Source organism: Centroberyx affinis, unplaced genomic scaffold (genome assembly GCF_046629955.1).
Source record: "Centroberyx affinis isolate AG114_WGS23_722 - 3 ecotype Tasmania unplaced genomic scaffold, CSIRO-AGI_Caff_v1 ptg000840l_1, whole genome shotgun sequence".
NCBI lineage: Eukaryota > Metazoa > Chordata > Actinopteri > Beryciformes > Berycidae > Centroberyx > Centroberyx affinis.
In genome coordinates this window covers 1-22500 of record NW_027279436.1, presented here as the reverse complement: position 1 = coordinate 22500, position 22500 = coordinate 1, and the positions used below count along the sequence as shown (strand labels likewise).

The 22500-nt window shown below is 40.2% G+C and overlaps 5 protein-coding genes and 1 non-coding gene across 8 annotated transcripts in view; 2 read left to right on the top strand and 4 right to left on the bottom strand.

The window, feature by feature from the left end:
• LOC139645270 (histone H2A-like) overlaps nucleotides 1-14254 on the bottom strand; it is an 83225-nt gene extending 68971 nt beyond the window's left edge. Inside the window, exons 1-2 of one of the 3 annotated variants that reach the window (XM_071520946.1) lie at nucleotides 13875-14254; nucleotides 9633-9644 (exon numbers count right to left, since the gene is read on the bottom strand). In XM_071520946.1, the coding sequence (XP_071377047.1) occupies nucleotides 9633-9644; nucleotides 13875-14254 (392 nt within the window). Of the gene's footprint in view, nucleotides 1-9632; nucleotides 9645-10091; nucleotides 10415-13874 lie in introns of those variants that run through there. The other 2 variants (XM_071520947.1, XM_071520948.1) reach the window with 2 other exon arrangements.
• LOC139645279 (cornifelin homolog B-like) lies at nucleotides 1876-8627 on the top strand. The gene is made up of 4 exons (XM_071520963.1): nucleotides 1876-1954; nucleotides 2492-2605; nucleotides 3677-3831; nucleotides 5621-8627. Exons 2-4 carry the CDS (start codon nucleotides 2500-2502, stop codon nucleotides 5741-5743), a joined length of 384 nt encoding a protein of 127 aa, XP_071377064.1. The 5' UTR covers nucleotides 1876-1954; nucleotides 2492-2499; the 3' UTR covers nucleotides 5744-8627.
• On the top strand, nucleotides 9256-9327 carry trnad-guc (transfer RNA aspartic acid (anticodon GUC)). The gene has a single exon. It is a non-coding gene; the product is annotated as a tRNA-Asp (tRNA).
• On the bottom strand, nucleotides 11636-11947 carry LOC139645299 (histone H4). The gene has a single exon (XM_071520983.1). The coding sequence runs from the start codon at nucleotides 11945-11947 to the stop codon at nucleotides 11636-11638; it is 312 nt and encodes a 103-aa protein (XP_071377084.1).
• A 2047-nt stretch (nucleotides 14255-16301) lies between the features above and the next one.
• LOC139645290 (histone H3) lies at nucleotides 16302-16712 on the bottom strand. Its single transcript, XM_071520974.1, has one exon. It carries the CDS (start codon nucleotides 16710-16712, stop codon nucleotides 16302-16304), a length of 411 nt encoding a protein of 136 aa, XP_071377075.1.
• A 1114-nt stretch (nucleotides 16713-17826) lies between these two features.
• LOC139645278 (histone H1-like) lies at nucleotides 17827-18441 on the bottom strand. Its single transcript, XM_071520962.1, has one exon. The coding sequence runs from the start codon at nucleotides 18439-18441 to the stop codon at nucleotides 17827-17829; it is 615 nt and encodes a 204-aa protein (XP_071377063.1).
• Nucleotides 18442-22500: the final 4059 nt, after the last annotated feature.

Here is a 22500-nt window from a genome sequence, read left to right as displayed (position 1 = left end):
AATACTTCCTACATGACGCCTGAATTATATGATTGTATTACAGATGCTGATGTAACTTAAGTGGCATTCAGCGGTCTATAACAGGAATTGCAGCTCAGCGCCCAGAGAGGAGTTTCTTTTGGAGCACTGATTCCATTTTAACTCTCCCCTCTTTTCACTTCATTTTATTCTGTTTTACACCACTGAATACTGGGGCTTGTCTTTTAGTCTATTTGAAAATATTTGCACTGAACATAGAAACAATCTCAGCCAAGAATAGAAACCATAGTCAATGCCAGCTCCAAGGTCTCTCTCACAGGTGTGGCCCTGCAGAAGCCTGGTTTCATTTTATGTGCAACAGGTTGCCAACATACCTGAGGTGGAATTGCCCCAAGGGGATTAATAAAGTTGTATTGTATGTATCGCTGCACAGTATAACCACAGCCTATACTGTGGTTTGTGGCTTGCAATTGCAGTTGTGCCTCACTAAAAGGTTCCTCCACAATAATTGTTGACAGATGGGAGAGAGTTATTCACTCATTTTCTAGCCCAAATTTCCCCAGACAATTTAAAGATTCGAACAGGCAACGTTCCTAAACCTGATCCAGGAAGTCACTCTGGGGCACAGAAGGGTGACCTGACGTTTAGTGACAATTTGTGCATTTCCCTGCAATCCTTAATTGATGCTGCACACAATAGAGCTGAAATATGCCCACACCTACAGGCCCTGGGTCCAAGAGTAAATTTATCATTAATTCATAGACGTTTCAGAAAATCACAATGTAAAGAGTTTTAAGCTTTGAACTGAACCAACCAGCTATGAGTTCAATCATGAGCTGGAAAGCCACTTCAGTCCGGCTACCAACAATGTACAACTTCAGAGCAAGTGAAGGAAAAATCCAATAAAAAAAAAAAACACTTTACCACTGTTTGAAAACAGCTATTGATGGTATACTGTGCATACCTGAGTCCATTTTGTTGTTTGGAGTTGTATTTTTCTTATTCTTGTGGATAAAACATGTTGATAGAGCTAGAGCCGCCATTTTCCACCAATGTTCAATAATCATACAGGGAGAAATCTATCATAGAAGAGGCAGAGAGACCAATTTCTCCACCCACAGTAGCAGGAAATAGACCAGAATGCAATGCAGCCACAAGACAGGTTGAGTTTTGAGTAAGGGACGCAGCTTTTTCTCGACTGGAAAAAACTCACTCCACTATCATTAATGTTCTCTCCACCTACATGCATAACCCACAGTTGAATGGAACAAGTTCAAGAAAGGCATTCTGGGAAAAGTAGGAAAGCAGAAGTAGACGAGGCAGGTTGAGGGAAAGTGGGTTCACCAAAAAAGCAAATTACAACACTTCATCACAAAATAACTCCTTAACTCCTGGAATGTATTGAGCATCACAGATTGATGAGATCTAACAGTTTCCAAGAGGTGGAGTTTTTCTTTAACTTTTTTTTGGTAACATCATCTCTGATTGATGGGAACTCGCTAAAGCTTGTGTAGTATTTCACAGGGAAATTTCACAGGGACATTTCTGAACAAGGAAGCTGAAATAAGATTGACTGATGCCCTCTACAGGAACATACAGTGTATAGTTGTTTTATAATCTGACAGCTCATGGGAAAAATGGAGCAGGAATTGTACCTCCAGAACCCAACGTTTCAGCTCTACAGCTACTGAGTGGAATGATGGTGCATAATTGTCTGTACAGTATGACATGGGTTTGGTGGTGATCATGGCATAGCCTCACCCTCGTTTTTTGATTCCCTGTGGTTACAAGGAATAATACCAGAGTAATGTTGAAGCATCGCAGGGCGGACGGGTTTGGCTAGTTTGTGCAAAGGTGTATTGTTCTTGGAAGCTATGTCTGATCTCACTAAGAAATGAAAGCTTCTCACTGCAGTGATACGTTGTAATACAGTGTGAGTCCCAGAATTTTCTCTCTCTCACACACACACACACAGGTAAGATATCATTATCCTCTTTATTAGCCCTCAAAACAGAATTAGCAGCCATATGTATACTGTATACTATCTATAGGCTATAGTCTCTATATAATATATGAAATGTAAGTAAATATAATATTTTTGTGTTTTAATATTGTGTTGTGTCTATGTTCGTATCTTGTTAGAGAAATGCTATAAAATATAACTTATCTAACCAATCTATCTATATGTTTATTATTATTATTATTATTATTATTACTGTCATATTCTTACTAATGATTCCCTTAGAGTAAGCATTTTTTGATAGTCTAAGGTGTAGTGTCTATTTGTGCGAGACATCCCTTAAAGTTTGTAATCACAATGAGAATCTTAATCATTTTCACCACCAAATACAGTAAATATCCAGGAATTTGTCTCGGTGACATTGGTGCAGAGGCCTATCAACAACTCAGAGAGATTCACAGCACATACCTTGTGCCCTCCTTGCTTACACCTGTGACGTTCCTTAGCTGGTAACCGTCTAACATGCACTGAACTCTAAATCCTATACGTTAGAAACCATCATGTCTTCCAAGCTGGTCATCAGGCAGCCTCAGCCAGTGTTGGAGGCCAAAGACTCTGATGAATGGGGATCTGGAATATGTGACTGCTGTGACGATGTGCCTGACTGTAAGTTTCTGTTGATTTATGTGGATTTCAATGCATCTGTATACATATACTGTGACACGCTTTGTTAGTAAGTCAGCATTTTTTTTCATCCTTATTTATCCATGCACAATGTTGGGGAAAGTTACTATTAAAATTTGTTACTTTACCTTGTTACTTGCCCTAAATATTAACTAGTTACTGGTCTTTGTTAAAGTACTTTCAAGTTAAAAACATGCCTTTAAAACATGTTTTCTGGTGATGTCATCATTTTATTGCATAGAAATCATCACTACAATCACTAACAATTTACTGTTATCTAAAGAAAACATCTGGGTACCACTGATAAACTAGTAAGATCACAGAGGAAGCCTTAATTAATCATGTCTGGTCTAACAATAAACAGCAGATAGCGTGATTTAAATTCACATATTCAGTATGTGAAAGGTAAGTATTCAGTATGGCAGTGAAAGGTAAGCTTAATGATACACAACAAACAATTGCTCTGAGATTAAGCCAAAAATGTAGTTATAGCTGTTGTTTTGGATGTCAAGTTATTGTTGTAGTGGGATCACAGACATTTTAATTACTTAAAATGATTTAAATCGCTTTCAAGCAGCTACTTCCATTTACATTTGCATTTTGAGCATTTAGCTGAAGCCCTTGTTCACAGTGAATTACAATGAGTGCAACAGTAGAGTAAGCCTAGATTTCTCAATCATTGCAAACATTGCAAGCAACCTATAGTAATGTCAAGGGTCAGAGATCAATTGATGGAGCAAATACTCCTGTGACCCTAGAATGATCATGTTAGGTAGAGAAGTGCCAGGGAATTAAATAAGAGGTGAGAGAGAGGTGAAGCTTTTTCTGTCACTTTTATTCTTCACTTCTTCATGTCTTCACTTTTATTTTAAACCTCTTTGCATGTGTATGGGTGTGGGTGTGTGTGTGTGTGTGTGTGTGTGTGTGGGTGTGTGGGTGTGGGTGTGAGTGTGTGTTCCTCTCTGTCTCTGAGTTTGCAGGTGTGTCTGTTTGTGAATAGTTTGTGAATAGGTTGTTCACCCAGTACTTTTGTGTGTGTTTCTTTCCTGGAAGGCTGTTTTGCCTTCTGGTGTTGTCCCTGCTACGCCTGTAAAACCACCAAGAAGTATGGTCAGTGTCTCTGCCTCCCCCTGCTGGACATCTTTGGCTGCATCCCACCCATCACCATGACCATGAGGGTTTCCATGCGGGAACGCTACGGCATCAAGGTAAGGCCATAATAGAAAGTTTAAATGAGGTTTGAACCCAAATAGTGTTAACTGTTACTTCATTTGCACACATGAATGACAAACTGGGAAATTGTACAAAAACAACTCACCTCAAAAGAGAAAAATACACAGACACTGTTTCATGGTTACTAGATGGATATTTTCCAGGAAACTGTTTTGATGTATTCAGATATTCCTGATTTTTTTTTTACATTCATTCATATTGAGTGTACAAAACATCAGGAACACCTTCCCTTTCCACGAAACAGACCAGGTGAATCCAAGTAAAAGATATTATATTTTTTGTTATTATTATTTAAAACTGCACCAGGCAATTTTGTACGTTGGCAGCCCCAAATTGCAGCGAGAGGTTACTGTTTAAATGAAATAGCCTACCCAGAAAGTGAAAGTGACGTCAGTAAACTGCACACTCAGACCTAATTCCTCTTAGTGTCTGGTGGGGTGGAGGTGGTGAAGAGGTTCAGTCATCAGTTCAGGTTGATGAGTCCAGCAAGCGCTCGCTGCTGTTTAGGAGACACTTTGCTATTTTGCTCTGAAGTTTTGATGGACAAGATTTCCCACCAGAGAAAATTTGAGGCCAAAAATGTTATTTGGGCAAATAGAGTAAAGCTATAGAAGCTATGGTGTGTTTAATTCATGGAGATGGGACACTCTTCTCTGTAGCAGTCCCAATTTGTGATTTAGGCTGATAAATCGCATGCAGCCTAACATGTTAACAAAAAAAACATTGCACAGTGCAGCTTCGAAATGCAAAATCCACTTCCATCTGTGTGTCCACCTATGTTCCATGTGTGTGTCTATGTCTATCTTTCTTTGTAGTGTAATTTTATTTTTTGTAATTAAATGTTTTTTATTTTTAGATTTTTAAGTTTCCCTTTTAGAGGGTGAATGACATACATAGGAGCATACAAAATAGTGTAGTTACATTTCACCCCCTACCCCCCACCCCCCTCCCACCAACTGTCCCTCCCTCCAAGGGGCACACAAAACAGAGAGAACAGGTCCTAAAATAAAAGAAGCAATATCCAGTTAAATGTAAAATAATCAGGCTCAGGGTACATACAAAGTAAAATTGCAGTTATACAAAGAGGAAAAAGAAAAAGAAAAAGAAAAAGGGGGGGGGGGTGAAAATTCAAAAGGACACTTTAAATTCATGCCAATAACATAGTTTTAACATTCTCTGCAGCATTCCTCCACATGTCCAATGTTTGTGTTTTAACACTATTAACCCTTGCTGATGACAACTCCAAGTATATCACATCAAGGAGAGCTTGTAACCAGTGCTTTAATGACAATTGGTGGGGAGGTAGCCAACGTAAAACTATGATTTTTTTTGCTGCCGTCATGCCAGCCAACCAAAGTTTGCGCTCTCTCTCTGAGATCTCGAACCTGGAGTTGTCACTCAACAGGAGGAGAACAGGGTCTAAGGGGAAGCGTTTTCCCACCAAGTTAGACACCTTTTTCACTACCTCAACCCAGAACCTTTGCACATCTGGACACTCCCATAAGACATGCATCAGAGTACCCAAAGTCCCCTGACCACAAAATGTTCAAGAGGTTGAAGGGCAAGACAAAACATTAAAGTGACTTTTAAAGAGCTGTAGTAGTAGTAGTAGGTTATAAGTATGTGTATGTCAAGCAGCGCACTGATGCTGGGGTTTTCACAATCAATAGTTTCACATATGTATCAAGAATAATACACCATCACCATCCAAAGGAGATCCAGTCTATTTATCTGTCTGCCTAATCTTTCCGTATCTATCTGCAGGGCACCATGTGTAATGACTGTGTGTATGCCACCTGCTGTACGGCCTGCACTTGGTGTCAGATGACCAGAGAGATGAAAAGAAGAAACATCCAGATCGTTCTGGTCAGCGCCAAGAACACATGATCTCTGACCCCTCTCCTCAATCGGCACCAGTCTGTCACCGTCAGGTCACATATTTTAATAAACCACAACCCATATTAGAGTTATTTATAGAGCTTAAAATTAAAGCAAGCCACTGGCCAAATTGTGGTAGATTTTGGCCATGGCTAGCAAAGTAGCCAGCCTGTGTTCAATCTTTCTTTTCTAAACTACTTTGGCAGCTAAGAAATTAAATTGGTGGAGCAATTTCTGAAACTACAAGCCACTGATAGGTTGACGGTTGAAAAGTTGCACGTTGGAGTTTTAGTAGTGCAAACTAAAATTTAGTTATGCAAAATTATGCAACCTGTTTCTTGGAGGCAGATCTTCTCTGGAGGCAGAAATAATCTCAGTGGCTAAATTAAACCTCAGTGGGCGGAGCCAAATAGCCCCTGATGCAAGGTGGAAGTTGGGGTGGGGCTACATGTTGGGCGGAGCTACACATGCAGCTCTGCCCCATTCTTCTTGTGCTTTCAAGACTAGACAACACACTGCCACCCTCTGGTAGAATCTTACCATTACAGCTCAAACAGATCTCTGGACTTTGTTTGTACATCAGTCGTTAAAAAGTTTACAAGTAGAATTTCAAAAATAAGTCTTTAGTTAAATAAGAACCAGATTATTCATATCTTATTTTTTCTATATCTAATATGTATATATACAGTATATATACAGTATATTAGCGCCGCCTCAAATTCCAGGGGTACTTGTTTTTTTCTGGCTGTAACGTTGGACTGAATTAAAGTGAAAAAGGCAAGACCTCCGCTCTTGGATTGAATCTGTGATCCCCACACACCACAGGACCCGTCCAGACATCCGGTCATAAATGTCACACGTTTGATATGATCGGGGCGGCTCATTGAATCTGTAAAACCTTCACATTGACAGATAATCTGTTTCGACTGACCAAGCCTCACATCGGGGATTCCCATCCCGATCATTGTGATGTTCAGATATGGCGTTAATAGGCCTATTATCCTCTAGTTCCCAACGTAACTTGCGGTCTGAAAAATTGTGGTTCTTTGGCTCCGCCCACTGAGGTTTAACTCAAGAAATAAGATTATCTCTGCCTTCAGAGAAGCTCTGCCTTCGAGAAGTTTGTACAATTAAAACTCCAATTTGCAGAGAAGTTAGATTCAAGTCTTGATTACATGCAACAGTTACTGTCCTTTTTCTTATTGTCATCCCATTAACAGGCAATTGTTCCTGAAATTCAATAAGAACAGTAACTTGTCTTGATGTGTTCACTCAGGAAGTTCTTGATTCTCAGTGTGAAATTTCTGTAGCCGTGCCTGAGATTTCTATATACAGTGTCTGTTCAAATGTATTGTCATGTAGTTTTTCTACTTTGTTTACTCTTTGCTTGGTTCTATAATCTGGTTCACAGCACCTGTTTATAATCATGGTACTTGCTCTATTAATAATATATGGTATATCCTGGTCCCAACAAGTCAAGAATAAACCCAAAAGGTAATCTGGCCTTTGTAATCCGGGCTCTTAGGCTGTGGAGCTTTGGTTGGTAAAATATGTCACCTCTTAAAAGTATTTTTTTACAGACAGGTTTTCATATAATACACTACCAGTCAAAAGTTTGGACACACCTGATTGAATGTACTATGTTTTTCATTATCTTAAAATCATTTTGATCTGAATGCTTATGCTTAAATGCTTGAAATTTGTTTCTTAGACACATATAAATACTGAAGTTCATCCTATGTATTAATTTATTTCCAAAGCTTTTGTCTTTCCATCAAGACAAAGGGCGGCTACTTTAAAGAATCTAAAATTTAAGAGAGTTTTGATTTGTTTTGTGGTCACTGCATAATTCTGTTTATGTGATTTCATAGTTTTGATGTCTTTACTATTGTTCTAAAACGTGGTTGTGTATGCTGTTAATTTGCTTATTCAAGTTGTATTTGCCAGTTTTATTATTTTGTGACTCTGTAATGCTATCATTTGTCTAATTTGACTATATATGATTTGATTTTTATTTATTATTGAGATAAATGGTAGGTTCTTGAAAAAAATCACAATCATTTGCTGCTGACTTACAATTTTCAATCACTCCTGCAATTCTAATGCAAAATAAGACAAAAAACACTGCAAATTCCATTGCAATTTTTGATAATAGCAGCTGCAAAACAAGTCATTTTGGGCCACAATAATCACTAAAAAGCCCCCCAGAAATCCTGATGGGACTGATCTACACTGTTAGAAGAAAGTGTTTTTAAACCCAAAAAGTGGTTCCAACTCTGCTACCACCACTTTTTGGTGTTTCAAGACAACATAGAGTGTTACAAAACACGTGACTCGTGACTGTTTTTAGATCCGAAAATGGTGCTTTGAGGCACTCAGGTCACAGAGTTTTTAAACCTGATATAGGTGGACATACCAATGAGATAAGTGATTTGAAACACATTTCAGAGATTCAAACCCCTGATTATAGAGATTTGAACGACTGCACAGTGTTTTGAGGTCTGTAAAACCTGGAACTCCAAAACCTAGTAAGGTGTTTTGAGATCTTATATTCCTCAACTCCAAACACCACTATGGTGTTTTGATACCTTACTTTATGGCATTTCAGACCTTTCCGCATGTACTCCAAACACCACTATCCTTGACAGTACATTTTGTTTTACATTGTTTCATATGGTTTCATATCGATACACCCTCATATGGTGTATCAACCAACTATTTTACCTATTTCTCAAATATTGTTCAATAAGGTCAAATAGATCCGTTGTTTGAGGAAAAAGTCGGCCGGCCCGGTGCATGGCAATGATGAAATATGCTGCCCAGAGCAACAGCATGGCTCTTTGATGTGTTTTTAATAGTTTTTTGTAATACAATGGAGTTCTAGGACTACAGGGACATGGCTTTATTGGGCATCGGCTATATGGACAAGCAAAACAAATTCATTGATGCTTTTGTTATTTTCATAGGATTTGTTGGCGATAAGAAATGAAGAAAAGAATGAAGAAAAGAAAGAAAGAAAGAAAGAGTCTTGTAGCTCCACATATACACATGGACAAATTGTGGTTTTCAGTCTTTGTGTCTCATCTGATCTGAGCATGTCTGTGTGGACACAGAGTGAATGCATGTTTTATTCTAAATGTTATATAACCATTCAATACATTTTCAATAGTTTATTGCTCAGTATTTGAACATTTCAATAATTATGGGAGATTAAAAAAAAATACGACACATATTCAAGGCATCAGTTAGATGAACATCCAAGTAACAGTTGAGTTTAAACATTTAAACTTTTTAGTATTTACATATTTCATTGTTGTATTCCCATATTTCCATATTACAGAGGCTTGTTTTGTCTCACTAGCCGGCAAAAGTGGGAACAGCGCCACCAGCCCATAGACTCCAACGTTGTGGCCAAAAATATATAGCATCCGTAGTGTTTTAGAACTCCCATAGAGAATGAATGGAAACGGGTTTAGAGTAGTGTCACTACCACGTGACTTGATCCCGATATACAACACCTCTCCTCGTTAGTATAGTGGTGAGTATCCCCGCCTGTCACGCGGGAGACCGGGGTTCGATTCCCCGACGGGGAGGAATCTGTTTTCTCTCGGACAGCTTTATGGAGGCAGAGATGAATCTGAGCTCAGACTGAGGAAGATTCAGCTGGATGGAAGGAGGGTATGAACTGATCAATGGACTCTGTTTATAGTCCAACAAATAAATCCTTGCCCTGGCTAAAATTACAGTCATAGTTAATTCTAGAATTGTAAAGCTACAGTAGCTGAACTGCTAAGTCAACCAATAGTGAAGCTGTTTAAAGGCGAAGCCTATGCGAAATACAACAAATGCTTTCTGGACGGTGAAAAAACAGCTTGAACATGTCTGGCCACCACAACACAAACTGACCCTGCTATCTTTGAGGGAGCTTGTCATGCTTTCATATACAGCGTGATATAGTGTATATTACTGTCATATCAGATGTGTTTAGTATGAATTGCATAAGGAAGTCCTTCACAAGACAGATGCATCATCAAATCTATAGAGCTAATCTCTAAATGTATGTAAGGGTGTGTGTGTGTGTGTGTGTGTGTACACATACACACACACACACACACTATACAGAGTTGTAAGGTAAATAGAAGATCCACTCAATGGATAAATGTTTCCAGCAGCAAAAATGTGTCACAGCAGCTGGATTGCTTTGATGTAAATCCTATTCTGTGTTATATTAAAACCAATGCAGCAAAACTTCGGAGAACAGATTGTCCCATAACAAATAATGTGAGTATACGAGCTCTTTGTTGAAGTAGTGTGTGGCCCTTAAAAGGACCTTTGGATGGATGTAGTTCCAGGCGGTTTACTTGGAGCTGGTGTACTTGGTGACCGCCTTGGTGCCCTCGGACACGGCGTGCTTGGCCAGCTCACCGGGCAGCAGCAGGCGGACGGCGGTCTGGATCTCCCTGGAGGTGATGGTGGAGCGCTTGTTGTAGTGAGCCAGGCGAGACGCCTCACCGGCGATGCGCTCGAAGATGTCGTTGACGAAGGAGTTCATGATGCCCATGGCCTTGGACGAGATGCCGGTGTCGGGATGGACCTGCTTCAGCACCTTGTACACGTAGATGGCGTAGCTCTCCTTCCTAGTCTTTCTGCGCTTCTTGCCGCCCTTGCCGGCGGTCTTGGTCACGGCTTTCTTGGAGCCCTTCTTGGGCGCTGACTTGGCGGGTTCAGGCATGATGAGATCTCGGTACTTTACAGCAGAGAATGAGGTCAAAGGCGCAGAGCGGATGGTTTTACAGGCAGCTGATGCAAATAGAGCTGTGGCTTTCCTACTATACGATTGGTAGAGATTTGCATCCAGACTGGGCATGCGCTACACAAGGAACTTTCTCCCACAGAACTAGAATGCATAGATATTCCCATTCAAATTAATACGACTGTGTTGCTGTGTTGTTGGCTGGCCTGGTACACTAAAGATTAGCAAAAAAAAAGGACTATAAAAACTTTTTGAAACGCAGCATTTGTGCATGAAATTCATAAAGTCTATGTGTTTTCATGATGAAATCATCACTTTGTTGAACATGTCAGTGTCAGTGAGTTAAACATTACAACTGTCTGATTGTCACACACTGAAGACAAACTCAAAACGCTCATTTTCATGGCAACATGATGACAGTTCAAATTCCTGTTTTATGCCAGAGATTACTATGATGCATCGGTAACGTACCTTTCTATCTATTATATTTCTATGTATCAAATCATTCAATTCCACACAAAGACTTCGTGACTGCCAACCGCGCGCGCTTGGTGGCTATCAATGCACATAAGAGTATTCTTAACAAATTGCACATGCAACCAGGAGCAGGAGGCAACTCGCTCTTTATGCAACAAAGGGATTGAGATTCTAGATTAAGATTCATGAACTAAACTGATCCTGAAAACCAGGTTCCACCGAGATTTGAACTCGCTGGATTCAGAGTCTAGAGTCCTAACCATTACACCACGGAAGCACAATATACACTGCTATCTCTACTGGAACAATTGATTATTTCATATGGTATTAGACCTACTTATATTTTCACTGCTATTTATAAGATAATGCATAGGCTTTATTTAGTAAGAATTGCATACGGAGATTGGAGGGTGAAATAATCATGGGTTGAAATTATAACAGAAGACAATACGGGTCCATGCAACTAATATGAATGAGACTGGATTTATACCTCAAGTGACATGTTTCTCTGGTATTTAAGGACATGCACACCGAATTGTGACACTTCTGCACAATACTGAGTTATTGCGGTTAAGTCTCTGTATTATAAACGAACAAAGAAAATACTCTTTAAATGAAGTGGGCGGCTCTTAAAAGAGCCTTTGTGTTGGAGTATGAGATGGTAAATGAAGTTAACCGCCGAAGCCGTACAGAGTGCGGCCCTGCCTCTTCAGAGCATACACCACATCCATGGCGGTGACGGTCTTTCTCTTGGCGTGCTCGGTGTAGGTGACGGCATCACGGATGACGTTCTCCAGGAAGACCTTGAGCACCCCGCGGGTCTCCTCGTAGATGAGACCGGAGATACGCTTGACTCCGCCGCGGCGAGCCAGACGGCGGATGGCGGGTTTGGTGATTCCCTGGATGTTATCACGGAGAACTTTACGGTGACGCTTGGCGCCTCCTTTTCCGAGTCCCTTTCCTCCCTTTCCGCGGCCACTCATTTTCGATGCGTTTTCTTTCAAAGCAAAAAGAAACTGATACAGAATTCCAGAAAGCTTCAGTACTTAAACCCTCTTTGCGGACCTAAATGAGGAAGGGAAGAGCGCGCTTAGATGGGCGGCGCCAAACTCCCTCAAACAGTCCTTCCCCACATTTTTTCAAAGGCTCTTCAGCTGTGGCAAGTTAGCAGAGACTATCAGCAATCGCGTTTCCGGTTATGCGACTTTGCCTTCAAAATAAAATTCTAACCAATAAAACCAATAACCAATAAAATAACCAGTTCTATGACTTGGTGTTTGTTATCGTGTCTAAACGTGTCTAAATCATAATGTTTAATCAGCAGTTTCATGAGGATGTTGTAGCTGAGTCATCAGGGCAAACTGACATTTTCAAACTTGAAAAAAAGAGTAACTAAACATGAGGTGTCCAGAACAACAAAAATCATATGAAAAAACTCACTGGAATGATTACATTAAATATGAAGTGAAACTGGATAGATGGCATCTTAAAGAAAACACTGTTGAAACCAGTGGTTCACAATCTGTCTTTACATTCTGTCTCTAATGAATCACTTTCTAACTGCAGAACTTATGACTTCAACATGACATGGTGAGAAATTATTATTTTCAAAAAGATAGCACATACAACACAACTGACAACACATTTTTGGTGTGTCTGACATGATTTCTTCTCTTAATGTTTCAACAGTAAAAATACACAACTTGGTTGAACATAAACCTTTCAACAAAACATTAGAAAATACGACTTGAGCATATATGTGTTTAACTTAACTACATTAGAATAGACTATTAATGCAATTATTTACTGGAGGGCTTTCACCCACAAACAACAAAACTGACACAATTGCTTCACACTTCAACTCAGTGCAAAGTTATACGGTTATAACCTGAAATTGTATGTTAAAAAGGCTTGAATTAGTATATGATAAAGCCTCAATCATATCTAACATGCAGACACAAGAATCATGACATTTTCAGCATGCTGAAATAACCTGAAATATTGTGCAGCATGTTTAAATCATCCCACAATATTATATTTGATTATATTTGATTGTTGCTTTATGTTGATTTCATTCATGTTCTAGTTGTGTAAAGAACGTATACCAAGTGGGATCTTTTAAATTCGAGTGATGTATGACGTCAAATTGGCGGTCAGTAGACAAAGCAACACAGTCGGGGCTCTCAAGGTCACTCATTCCCTTTATAAATCTGGAGCTCAAAACCGTTTTGTTTGTTACGGAAGCCGAGAACGGCCGTGCTTACAATAATTTTTTTAATGCCGTTATCTCGAGATCACGAGTTAATTATCTCGTGATCTCGAGAAAACGAGTTTTGTTATCTCGAGATAACACCCGTTATCACGAGAAAACAAAATGTCGTTTCTTCCTATTACTTATAATGTTTATCAGAGATCAGGAGTGCCATGCCAGCATGCATAGGGCGTCGTGACAACTGTAGCAACTGATTTTTAAGCTGGAAATGTAACTGCAGCAAACAAAACTACACGCTTCCTGTTCAGTTCTGAATCCTTCCCGACAGTCATGACAGTGATCTGAAGGCTGAAATCAGGTGTGATCAAATGAACCACACACTCTTTCGAGTTCTCCATATTATCCCGTGATCTCGAGAAAACGAGCTTTGTTATCTCGAGATAATTAACTCGTGATCTCAACATAAAAAAATATCCCACATCATACAATGTTCCAAATGAGCATAAGCTCTATAGCTGAAGTGGCAGCAATCTTGAAAATCAGTTAAGACATAGTAGGCTACATAACAGATACAAGTATTTTATAGTTAAAGTTGACAGCATAAATGTTAGAACTAGTAAGGAAAACTCTTTTGAAGTGAGTGGGTGGCTCTTAAAAGAACCTTTGTTTTGATGTGAGGAAAAGCTGGTCTCGTTTACTTCTTGGCGGGCTTCTCGGTCTTCTTGGGCAGCAGCACCGCCTGGATGTTGGGCAGCACGCCGCCCTGAGCGATGGTCACTCCGCCCAGCAGCTTGTTGAGCTCCTCGTCGTTGCGGACGGCCAGCTGCAGGTGACGGGGGATGATACGGGTCTTCTTGTTATCGCGAGCGGCGTTGCCGGCCAACTCTAGGATCTCAGCGGTAAGGTACTCGAGCACCGCAGCCAGATACACCGGGGCTCCAGCACCGACACGCTCGGCATAGTTGCCTTTGCGCAGCAGTCTGTGAACACGGCCGACGGGGAACTGAAGACCGGCACGAGATGAGCGGGTCTTTGCCTTGGCACGAGCCTTGCCGCCGGTTTTACCACGTCCAGACATTTTCGTAATTTTCTTGTGATTGGAGAATCAAAGAATGGTTAGAAGTTTTTGGGAACCGGTTTATATGTCCCTCGCTGCTTGTTCATTGGTCAGTTGGGGCTTCAAAAACGTCGGCCAATCAGAAAACTGCTGGTGTCAAGTTAACACAGCAAATAACACTTCCGTTGTGGACCGTCTTGGATTTTCAAAATAAAACGTCTCATGACAAACTGACTAAAGTTTACAGAGAGGATTAGAGCCACATGAACAATTTATTTAATTTCTAAAATTAATCTCAGTGTTCTGAGTTTAAAGTCAAATAAAGTCATAAAGATTCTCAGAACTCAAAAACATGTTTCACATGTGATGGGTTAACTCTCCTGTTGTGTTCCGGTCGAATTGGACTGATTTACAAGTTTTCTCTCTGAAAAATGTAGTTCATTTAATCTGATTGTCATAAGGTTCTATGACTTTGTCTACACAGGGCATCTGAACACACAAAATATATTTTGATAATTTTCATTAAATTTTGGGTGTTTCATTTAACTTTTGTACACCTGTGGCCGGTCATTAGAAATGAATGGGTGAGACTACAATTAGTGTATAAAATTGAGTTCAGGCACATGCCCATTCATCAGATGGACACACTTCCTCTCCCGGAGCCCCGGAACCTTTCCCCAGTAGAATCTTCCCCCACGGGAACCACAGCTGTTGGCATTCTCACAAACAATCGCAACATTGTTTCAATAATATATAGAACCTTTCTCGCAGCTCTGGTATATAAAGCTTTTTTGAGGCCTTGCTCAAAATTCATTCTGTGGCAGCACAATGACCAAACAATATACTGTATGTGAGGCTCTTGATCTTATCTTTGATCATGACACTGGTGAGGAGGAGAGAGGCCAGGAAACTGACAGTGAAGATGCAGTAAAGTTTCCATGTGTAGTTTTGGGCCTATGTCCTTTCTCTACTAGACAGATGTTATTTTGTGCCACTATTTAAAAATTTGAAATGGTTTCAAAACAAATGTTAAACTTTGGCACAAAGTAGTCTGTGATAAATAGCACAATATGTTTCATCTGAGTATTTGTTATAGTTAAAATAATCCATATATTATGCTATTTTTACTCAAAAACGAGTTGTATGAGCTCAGGTCAATGAGGCCTACAGGCCATAAATAGCAAATCGAAGTTCAAAACTTGTAATGTTCACAAGAGCTTAAGTTGATAAAAAGATCTAAGACAACATTAGGTGATAATATATGTATTATTATGGATTTGTAATCAGCTATAATGGGGTGGTCATTTTCGACCGGGAACACATAATTAACATGAAACAAACACAACAGGAGGGTTAAAACTTTTTACTGTCATAAACATGGTTCCTTTTATTGCCATAACATCCTCCACACTGGGCATCACAACACAAAAATATCACGTTCACAATGTTTAGTGAAGAGGAGCTGTTTCATTCAAATTTAGGACATCTGTGTTGTTTCAGGTCATAGAAAATGAATGACGAGCAAACATTTTGCACCTAATTAGTGGCTAATATACTTCACCAGAGTGCATTCACTTTATGTAAAACTACTTTCGTTTTACATTTTCGTTTTTGTGATCTTGTGTTTTTCATGTTATTAGTTACCAATAAAAAAGTGCACTCTTTAATGCTGGAATATAGCACATTAATCAAATAATAATTGTAATAATAATAACAAAAGCACCCCCACCCCATACGTATTTAACACAAAACAAAATAAAATCAGACGGCAATATTGTGTATTTAAGCTCCACACTGGTGATGTGTTGATCACTTTTTCACCTATTCCTCCCAGCTTTGAAATAACTGACATAACATTTATTTAATCTTAAATACTTTTATCATAATCAAATATCAGTTAAGTATTGGTTGGAAACATAAGTGACATGGTGAGAGTACGTTAGTTTTGTGTGAGATCAGTGATTAAACTGACTGTCACTGTAGTGGTTCTGTTGCAATGGAATACTCTTTCAGTGAATAGTGAGGTGGCTCTTAAAAGAGCCGTTGTGGGGAGTGAGAGCAGGAGAGTTTAAGCTCGCTCTCCGCGGATGCGGCGGGCCAGCTGTATGTCCTTGGGCATGATGGTGACCCTCTTGGCGTGTATGGCGCACAGGTTGGTGTCCTCAAAGAGGCCGACCAGGTAAGCCTCGCTGGCCTCCTGCAGAGCCATGACAGCGGAGCTCTGGAAGCGCAGGTCGGTCTTGAAATCCTGAGCGATCTCTCGGACGAGGCGCTGGAAGGGCAGCTTGCGGATGAGCAGCTCTGTGGACTTCTGGTAGCGACGGATCTCTCTGAGAGCCACGGTACCGGGCCTGTAACGGTGGGGCTTCTTGACGCCGCCGGTGGCCGGGGCGCTTTTCCTGGCAGCCTTGGTGGCGAGCTGCTTCCTGGGAGCTTTTCCTCCGGTGGATTTACGGGCGGTCTGCTTGGTTCTGGCCATTGTTCAAAGTTCAGCTGTTCTTCTTTACAGCAGAAGAAAATGTGTGGTTTGACGCTGAATGTCGGCTTTATATAGCCAACGCCGGGGCGCTGCTACACGCTGATTGGTCTGCCCGAGGGGAGGCGCGAGCTTCATCAGATCAACTAGGCCTATTGGAGGAAAGGCGCTTTGGAAAGCCCGCCGAAAATTCAAACTAAACCACTAAACCACAATTCAAAGCGCTCCTCCACAGCAGCTGAGTCTAACGGCGGCAGAAAGGCTTTTACTATTTCCGATCACTTTTTTCACTCATGTGGAAAAGATAACCAGCAAAACCATGATATAAATTCAAGACAATATAAGATAAGGTTAAAACACTATGAACAAAAATAAACTGAAATAATTATGTAATATGTAATAATTAGTAGTTAAAGTAACACAGTAATAGAATATAAACACAGAGTGGAGTGTGAAGAATGAAAAACACATTAATTTCTATGATTTATTAAAAAATACATACAATTTATAAATAACTATACAAGCTATATTTACAGTAGTATACATGTATGAAGACATTCTAGCATTCATATGTATTTATGGTTCATTTATGTAGATGGATCTGTGTAGAATAATCTGAAGACAAAAGTAGAGGAAACAGAAAGGTGCAGAGTGGGAAATGAGCAGCATCCCAAAGCATCTTCAGTAAGACTGGAGTCAAACCTGTCATGAGTCCAGAGGATTAAAAAAGTATCAAACAACAAAGTACTGATCTCTTCACTCGCCACACTATGTAATGAAGAAGTGTCAACATCTAGTTTTACAATTTATAAAAATATGTCACACATAGTGTCACTTATCCGCAGTTATGTTTTCTATAATCTACAAGGAAATAAACAGCAGTTAACAGAGAAGCAGTAAACATTGTGGCCAGTTGATCGAAAAAGTAACTCAAGTGTTTTTCTGGTGTGTGTGTGTGTGTGTGTGTGTGTGTGTGGTGGGTTAATTTGCCACATCAACAACCTGATATCAATTGTGACAGGCTTATAGTTTGTCATAACATTTAAAAAAGATGCTCTTTCATGAAGGTTGTGGGTGGCTCTTAAAAGAGCCTTTTGGGTAAAGTAAAGCCGGAAGCTTACTTCTTCTTCGGTGCTGCTTTCTTAGCCGCAGTCTTTGCTTTGGGCTTGGCAGCCTTCTTCACGGCAGGTTTCTTGGCAGCAGCGGGCTTCTTCGCCGCCTTCTTGGGACTCTTGGTCGGCTTCTTGGGGCTCTTAGCTGCTTTCTTAGCCGCTGCGGGCTTCTTCGCCTTCTTCGGGGATTTCTTGGCGGCTGGCTTAGCAGGCTTCTTAGCTGCAGCCTTCTTCTTCGGGCTCTTGGCGGGTTTCTTGGCAGCGGGCTTCGCGGCTTTCGGAGCGACTTTCTTGGCAGCCGGCTTCTTGACCTTCTCAGCCTGCTTGGCGATCTTGAAGGAGCCGGAGGCCCCGGTCCCCTTGGTCTGGACCAGAACGCCTTTTACCACCAGGTTCTTGATGGCGATCTTGACGCGGGCCTTGTTCTTGTCCACGTCGTAGCCTTCGGCAGCCAGGCTCTTCTTGACGGCGGCCAGAGACACGCCGCTCCGCTCCTTGGAGGCGGACACGGCTTTAACGATCAGGTCACCGACGCTGGGGCCGCTCTTCTTCGGCCTGGGAGCCTTCTTCTTCGCGGGCTTAGCCGGGGCAGGGGCGGGTGCTGGAGCGGCTTCTGCCATTTCGTCTTCTCTCTCTCGGTCTGCTTCACACAGCTCTACAGAGTCTGACTGGACTGTTTGTCGACGCGGAGCAAGAGGCGGGACTTATACACAGCATGAGGACCGTGTAGACTCAACACGCACAGCCGCTCTGTCTGTCCTGTTGAAATGTGGCGACACTTGTGTTTTCTATTCCACATTTTAGGGATAAACGACACAGATCGGAGCAGTTTTCAAGTGTAACTGTTATTGGGGCAGTGAGAAAACTTGTTTCCTCTCGGGATGACGTCATGTTTAGCGCTGAGGAGACTTTCGTTTTATCCAGGGAAGCTTCAAACCTCTCTGATACACCGGCACAGTGTTCAGCTCGCAGCGGGTTTTCTTCACATTTCGTCTTGTAAAGTGGTTTAATATGCTTCACATTCCAAACAGCACTAGTTGTCCAGTAAGCAGAAATGTCTGACGAGGGAATAAAAGTGAAAGTACTGTATTGGTGTGATTTGTTTTGTTTTAATCGGCAGATTGTTTGGTGTCAGTAAACACACTGATCTGGCGGTGACTTCCTGTGCGAGATTGTTCCTGAGGCGTTTTCTTTCTGGCTTCAGTGAATGCTGCAGTCATGATTAATGACACTTAACCCTAGTATTATGTTAAAATGAACAGAAATCACTTATGTTTGGGGTTAAATTGACCCCAGCAATTTAAACCTACAAAAAATAAGTTTACACTTCAGAGCATCAGGTAACACAAAGCAGTTAGTCAATAATGAATAAAACACCAATAAAAAGTAAATTAGTCACCAAAACAGTCTTTTAGAGACAGGAGCTCACTGGCAGAACATCTTCAGGTGAGATAAAACTCTATAAAAACTTGATAAAACTACACGTCTTATGCTAGGGCCCTAAAGTATGGGAATGTTTTTTAAAGATCAAAAATTGCATGGGAAAAGTTACCTCAGTTATCAGTCAAAACAAAGAGGAAGAAAATGTGTGTAAACTTGTATATTTTCTCTATAGTTTGTATAAGTTTTTTGGATATAAATTTTGTATACAACACTCTTGTATACAGAATGTGTACAGGACCTTGAAAACGTGTCATGTTACACTTTATGTTTACCAGTTTTCCCCATTAGGAAAAGTAATCGAGTATCAAGCTGAAAAAATAATGCTAATCATGTTTTTAGAGACGTTAAGTGTCTCTAATTTTACATGAAAGTAGGCCAAACATTTATTTTTTTCCAATGGACACAAACAGCCTGACTATATAATACAGCTAAACTTCTAATGTACTGTGATCCAACCTGCTGTGCTCTCTAGTTTTAAGTCCATTAGACTGAAACATCATTCTGTATTTATCTGTTTTTTTCATGGAAAACTACATTTTAAACCAACAGGTAAAAAGGGGAATGAAGCTCATTGTTTGTGGTTAAGAAGGCTGATCTCCCCAAAATTGGACTATTCTTCTTTCAGACACTTCTTTCAAAGGAGTGTGCCTTGGGCTCTTCTTTTGGGGAGATCAGCCTTCTTCCTGAATTTTCCCCAAGTGGATCAATAAAATATCTTATATATCTTATCTTATGCAAACCTTGACTCCAAAGATCAACTTATTTGATACCTGGTAAGCAAAGCAGCTCATCAGCCTCATTCCATGTACCTTTTAAACCACTTCAGCCTCTTTACTCTGTGATTTTATTCAACAGCAGCTGCTTGGAGATCATTTGAGTTTTGGTTCCATTGTCCTGATTTTATCCCAGTACTGAATCTACTGCAAGTCACAGTGTTCTGTTTGATACTTAATCCTAATTAAAAACTTTGGAATTACACTTTTTTTTGTATTACTATCTCTTACTATCTCTCAGGTCTATCTCAGATAGACCTGTTTCTTGCTGGATATTTTAATAGGAACAGAGAAAAGACAACTTGGGAAGTATCTCTGCCACAAATCAGACAAGATAAATGTATTTGTTTCAGGTGTCCATTGTTTGAAAACTGTGATAAAGTGTGTTAAAATGTATTATCTACTGTCTTTACAAACATCTGTTTAATTTAATTTACAGACAGAATAATTCTGGTTCTTAAATGGTTCTTAGTGGTGCAACATCATTACATCTTACAAGCTTTGAATGATCAAGAGAGGCACCAATGAACCAACAAACTCTTAGTGAAACCAAAGTTTTGTCTTTTTTAATTTGTCATCTATAATTGTAATTTGTATCTATAATAACAAAGTAAAATTAACAAACTCTATTTCCTAAAAAAATAAACTGTTTCTGCTTGAATAGAGTATACCCTGAGTGGAACAGTCAATTCTGTGTGAAAATAGTGTGATTACATTCAACACCTTTTTGTTATGATTTGTTATGATAAATGTCACCCATTACTGATGGACAAACAGTTAAAACACGATTTAAGCAAAGGAAACCATTTGCAGCTGTAAACTAGAAATATTAGGAGTAGCATCATTTCAGGCTATATAGAATACAAAGTACAAATATTCTTAAAAAAAAAAAATATATATATATATATATATATGTGTGTGTGTGTGTGTGTGTGTGTGTGTGTGTGTGTAGATATATAGATATATAGATATATAGATATATAGATATATACACTCACCGGCCACTTTATTAGGTTCACCTGCTTGTGAATGCAAATAGCCTGCTAGTCTAAACAGTGAATCATGTGGCAGCAACTCAATACATAAAGCTTGCAGACATGGTGAAGAAGTTTATTTTTTTGTTCAAAATAAACATTAGAATGGGCAAAATGCATGATCTAAGCGACTTTGACTGTGGTCTGATTGTTGGTGCCAAACATGGTGGTTCCAGCATCTCAGAAACAGCTGCCCTCCTGGGATTTCACGCACTACAGTCTCTAGAGTTTACAGAGAATGGTGCGAAAAACAAAAAAAACATCCAGTAATCAAAAACATCTCGTTAATGAGAGAGGTCAGAATATGGCAGAGAAACAGAAAAGCCACAAATGGTCAAATAATAGCTCTTTACCACAGTGGTGTGCAGAAGGGCATCTCTGAACACACAAGTTGTTGGCCCTTATGATAAATGGGCTATAGCAACAGATGACCAGCTGGTACTAGATAGGTGTACCTAATAAAGTGGCCGGTGAGTGTGTATACATATATATATAATAAAAAACAATGTTTTCTGGACTGTTTCTCTCACTAGCCGGCAAAAGTGGGAACAGCGTCACCAGCCCATAGACTCCAACGTTGTGGCCAAAAATATATCCCATCCGTACTCCCATAGAGAATGAATGGAAACGAGCAAACAAGAGGGACTAAAACAAGCAAGTATAAAAATAAGTTTATAATGAGTAAAAATGATCAGTTCTGATATCCATCCTCCAACTCTGGGTCACTGAGGCAGCCTCTCAACACGTGGACCCGCTGAATCCTCCAGGTCTTTAACATAGAGGGCTTGAAGAGGGGGAGGTCGTTGGGGTCCTTGGTAAGGTGGAAATGCCAAAGGACATCTTCCACTATCTCTACCAGTTCCCGTGGGGGTGGGATTTTCATTCTGCAGTGCTCACGAATGTGCTGTTTGGTGGGTACAGCTGGCACAATCCCACAGAAGGTGTAGACCTCCTTCAACTTCTGCAGGTCACTCTGGTCCACCACTGTAAATGCCGCAGAGAGGAACTGACAGAAGGAGCTGTAGAGTGGGTGGTGCTCTGAGACACACTCTCTGGTCAACCACCACATGCAGTGGAACAAGTCCAACTTCACAACAATGTCCTCATTAAAATGTTTTCGTGACGTGCAGGTGTTGCCAAATTGCGAGAAGTTGAATCTGAAACAATGGCCTCAGTGGTCCTCCAGGAGTCCCAGGATAGGTGGTCATTTGGCTTTGGGTCCAACACCTTGAAGGCAGCACAACAGTCCCTGAAAAATACAATACAAAACAAAAAAATAAATATCTGAAATGTGTTCTGACCATATAGAGCAAACACATTCTATATGGATTAATGGATTGATTAAATTAAGACATGACATGACATAACATTAATGGATGGATTAAAATAAGACATAACATGACTGAAATAATTTGATTGCATACCTGCA